This window comes from Anastrepha obliqua, chromosome 3 (genome assembly GCF_027943255.1).
Source record: "Anastrepha obliqua isolate idAnaObli1 chromosome 3, idAnaObli1_1.0, whole genome shotgun sequence".
In the NCBI taxonomy this organism is placed as follows: domain Eukaryota; kingdom Metazoa; phylum Arthropoda; class Insecta; order Diptera; family Tephritidae; genus Anastrepha; species Anastrepha obliqua.
The window spans coordinates 16589021-16590866 of NC_072894.1; the positions used below are offsets into that span (position 1 = coordinate 16589021).

General features: G+C 38.1%; 1 protein-coding gene across 1 annotated transcript; it reads left to right on the forward strand.

The window, feature by feature from the left end:
* Positions 1-470: 470 nt before the first annotated feature.
* On the forward strand, positions 471-1208 carry LOC129240976 (CCAAT/enhancer-binding protein gamma-like). The gene is made up of 2 exons (XM_054877075.1): positions 471-740; positions 805-1208. The coding sequence occupies exons 1-2, from the start codon at positions 624-626 to the stop codon at positions 1042-1044; spliced, it is 357 nt and encodes a 118-aa protein (XP_054733050.1). The 5' UTR covers positions 471-623; the 3' UTR covers positions 1045-1208.
* The last annotated feature ends 638 nt before the right edge of the window (positions 1209-1846 follow it).

The window sequence follows — 1846 nt, forward strand, 5'->3', positions numbered from 1 at the left end:
AATACACACAGTATTTTTCGGCTTAATTTAATTAATTAATCTAGATTTTTTTAAAGACGACCAGCGGAACGGGCGGGTTTTCGCTAGTGTAATATAAAAATTGCAATCGCAAATATCAAAACAAATGTAAAGTATTTCACAGCTGCTTACGGTTACGCCGAAAAACCAAAATTCATTAGATACGTACGGTTATGGTTATGACGTTATGGTGCGGCACCTATAATCGTTTACAGTGAGGTACATTTGTTTGATCAGTGCAGCTGATTGCTATGTTTGGTCACGGTACAGCTCGAATAATTTTAGCTTAAGTCTCATATACTTATTTTACTTTGTGTAATACGCTTTAGTCCCGGTTTAATACGTGTAGCATAACATTTCATGAGAAACCGTTTTATATTCCGATACACATGCAACCCTGTCCATTCAAATTTTCTTTCTTTTCAGTACCATATGTATGACGTTTTCTGGTTTTTTGAATTTGCTTTTCACTGACGTTTACTTTGCATTTCGCAAATATTTTGTTTTGCCGCTTATTTTAGATTGTTATCAATAAAATTTAATCATTGCAATGTTAATTTGTTGTTGAATCCAGTTTAAATTGAAAAAGTATAACCAAAGAGAGAATGCCAGCAAGAAAGAAGACTGGTGCAGATATCAATGGCGGTGGGAGTGGTAACACATCAGACGCGTCCAAATACGATGATGATGCATACAGACAAAAGAGACAGAGAAACAATAATGTGAATTTCAAATATGATTAATTTCTGAACTATAATTAATGCACCATATAAAATAATATTTTAGGCTGTGAAGAAAACAAGACAAAAATCTAAAGAAACTGCAACCGAGCGTAAACGTAATGTGAAGCGGCTTAAACATGAGAATATCGAGTTGGAAGCTTCCATTGAAGAGAGGGAGGAACATGTGGAAACATTAAAAAATTTTTTGTTGAACAACGTGCAAAAGGGCGAGCAGGAAGCTGTTCTGCAACGGATACTAAATGAACCCACGGACGATGAGGGCGACAATTTTGATGACACATAAGTAAACGAAACTCAAAATTCGACTCGATTTGTACTTGCCTTCATGAGTTTGTTGTAGTAAGTTGTAACTATTCTAATTTTTATGTTGCTACCTTTGTAGCCATACTCGGGCATATATGTATGTATGCATGTAATGTTTACAAATATACCCTGCAAACCAACGTTCACCAGTTTTTCCAATTTTACCAACACATTCACTCAATTTTCTCCAATAATACCCACACAATCACATTTAATTCTGTTGTCATTTTTGATGGGTTATACATATATTTATCTCATAATTTTCGTGAATACTTATTAAACTTAACTATAGTTCATGCATAATCGTTAATTAAGACATGTACCTGTGTGTGTGCATGTGTACATAATGGGTTATTCAATAGGTGCGCTTCAACTTTTTTCCGATAGGGAGGGCGAACGACGCAATATTTTTTTTTTTTTTTTTTCATTCCCATGGCAGCCGGTTCTACATTACCGGAATGACTCGGGTTTTTATTCCCGACCAAGGGCTGCCGCCCCAGTACACTAGCCCTGTCTAGTGCACCGTATTTTACCCTAAACCTTTCGTCACAGGAGCAACTCATTGCAGCCAGTTTGCTCCAAATACTTCTCTTCCGGGTTGGCGTCGAACCCAACCCCGGACCTGAAGTATTTTACTGCTGCATTTGCCACAAACGGCTCCACCCGAACTCCACCTCGGTTAGGTGTAACCAGTGCAACGGGTGGTGCCATCTTAAGACCTGTTCAGGCCTTAAGACTCACAGGGAGTGGTCCACAAGGTATGTGGCCACGTGTTGCTCCCG

What these genes read in the sequence shown, in the direction of transcription:
- LOC129240976 (XM_054877075.1), top strand. Translation starts at nt 624, where the DNA reads ATGCCAGCAAGAAAGAAGACTGGTGCAGATATCAATGGCGGTGGGAGT. An exon ending in AGAGACAGAGAAACAATAAT is followed by an intron (nt 741 to 804) that starts GTGAATTTCAAA and finishes ATAATATTTTAG; the next exon opens with GCTGTGAAGAAAACAAGACA.